The 2,115-nt window shown below is 47.9% G+C and overlaps 1 protein-coding gene across 1 annotated transcript; it reads left to right on the forward strand.

Moving 5' to 3' along the window:
- Positions 1–521: 521 nt before the first annotated feature.
- Positions 522–1,159, forward strand: LOC110919381 (myosin-6-like). The gene is made up of 2 exons (XM_022163653.1): positions 522–821; positions 893–1,159. Exons 1-2 carry the CDS (start codon positions 522–524, stop codon positions 1,157–1,159), a joined length of 567 nt encoding a protein of 188 aa, XP_022019345.1.
- The last annotated feature ends 956 nt before the right edge of the window (positions 1,160–2,115 follow it).

Below are 2,115 nucleotides of genomic sequence, written 5' to 3' on the forward strand. Positions count from 1 at the left end.
AAGGCTATGGAAAAGCCTGTCAATGTTCAAGAGTCTGAGGTCGTTAGGGGTTCTGAGAGGAGGCAAGGGCCTGAAGTCGTCAAACCTACCCACCCCGCGCATGCTGAGACCCATGACCGTTCAAAGATACTTACTTCCAAGGGGTCGAGTCGGTATACTTCTAGCGGCGCGAGTTCTGGTGGAGCTGGGGGCTATAACCCAAACGTCATTGGGGCGAAAGACACCGTTGGTGATATATATTATAAGAGTTATACCGAGGAAGAACGCGGTGATGCTCCTCACCAAGCTCCCTGGAGTTTGAAGCAAAAGGACACATTTCAGGAATTCGGGCCCTGTCGTGATTGGTTCTTAAACTCGTTTACTCCTGGTGAGGTTAACCGACAGAGGGCGAAGACCCATGAAATGTTGTATCGAACATCCGTGCTTGGAGAAGCTAATGCTCGCGCCGCCAACCATCAGATAGTTCGCGAGTGGCGAACGATGGTTAGGGAGCGGCAGACTGGGAGGGTTATCGCGAGCGGATGCTAAAGCGTATCGCTGATTTTGAGAAGTCCAAGGCCACCTTTGATGAGGAGAAGGCCAAGTTTGATGCAGACAAGAAGGCCGAGGAATGGGGGCGTGAGGGCCTCAAAAATAAACTTCAAGCAGCTGAACAGCAACTGGCCAAGGAGAAGGTCGAGTTCAAGCGTATATGTGAGAAGGATAATGAGCGCGCCTTCGCGGCTCGGAGCAAGATTGTTGATCTTGAAGCGAAAATTGCTGAGCTGACAGTGAAGGTTGAAGATGCGCAGGTTGAGAAAGCTGCCAAACAGCAGATTGAGGTTAGCTTACCCCCCAATTCTTTCTTGCTATGTTGTTCATAAAATAGCCTAAGTCTTTTGTCGCTTTTCAGGTTGAGTTAGCTGATACGAAGGTGCAATTGTCCGACAAAGACAAAGATCTCCGGGCTAAGGATGTCGAGATTGCTGAGCTTAAGCGTCGTCTGAATGAGCAGATTCATAGGTGTGAGTCCTTGGAAATCGACCTCGAAGCAGAAAGAGTTAAGGCTGCCACTGCTGAAGAGGCGCGTGCTGTCAGCACCGCCGCCCTTAATGTAGCGCAAACCAACTATTCGGAGGCCCAAGGAATCGTTGATACACTTGTGTCTGAGGCTGAATAGATGCGCAGTCGTGGAGTGGTGCTAGTAAGTTTATACTTGCATATTTTTGCATGCTTAATTTGTTAGCTGGCCTTAATATGCAGTTCTCGTTATAGGTTGCCAACTCTATCCTCAATGCTGGCGAGCTGGATTCCGCTGTCGCGGCTCTTACGGATGCTGCGCGCGCAGTGGGTCATTGAGGGGGCTATCTGGAATGTGCCCAACACGTTGAGGAGATGCTAGGACAAGAGTTTGATGTGAGCCATTGCTCGGTGACCGACCAGGCTAATGCTGCGCTTACGCGTGCTGAGGATGCTTATGACAACCTTACTTTGCCTGTGATGGATTTGGTTGTGGAAGCTTTAAAGAAGGACGACTGGTGCCAGCGTCTCAAAGCTATTCTCGATCCGCCAGTGACTGTTGAGTTGTCGGATGAGGAACCAGCTGGCGATGATGGTGGAAATGGCGATGATGATGGTGGGAACGATGATGATGGCGATGATGATGGTGATCAACATGATGAACTAGAATAGGCTTTGTCGATAGGCTTTGTGCCTTGTAATTTTTTTGTGTATTTTGACTGTACAACGTTGCGCTGTTGCGCATGTTTTATATTACATGAATTGTGTTTGTTTTTTCCCGTTACAATTATTGCATTGTTGTCAAAAACTTAGGTTAAATTAGCTCGAATAAATGGAAGTCTCTTTAAGTAAAGTGGAATTGCCCGGTCTCGCGCTTTGTTCGCGGAGGACCTTGGGGGCGGTTCTCGTTTGACAATCCCTTAGTTGCTGGAGTGTTTTCGCGCTAATCAGAAGTTTAACATGCATTAACGAAAGAAGTAATAGAAAACATGTCGTATGCTTTCATTAATTCGGAAACGGGCGCTTAGGCCAACATACATTAATTGCAAATGGCGTATAGCCGACATAGGAACGTAAAAAAGGCGCATGGCTGGAGTAAGTTACATATAGCATTTG

Source organism: Helianthus annuus, chromosome 16 (genome assembly GCF_002127325.2).
Source record: "Helianthus annuus cultivar XRQ/B chromosome 16, HanXRQr2.0-SUNRISE, whole genome shotgun sequence".
Lineage (NCBI taxonomy): Eukaryota > Viridiplantae > Streptophyta > Magnoliopsida > Asterales > Asteraceae > Helianthus > Helianthus annuus.

Excerpts from the sequence above, each read along its gene's own strand:
- LOC110919381 (XM_022163653.1), top strand. The coding sequence starts at position 522 with ATGCTAAAGCGTATCGCTGATTTTGAGAAGTCCAAGGCCACCTTTGAT. Across the intron at positions 822-892 it reads CTGCCAAACAGCAGATTGAG|GTTGAGTTAGCTGATACGAA; the intron begins GTTAGCTTACCC and ends GTCGCTTTTCAG.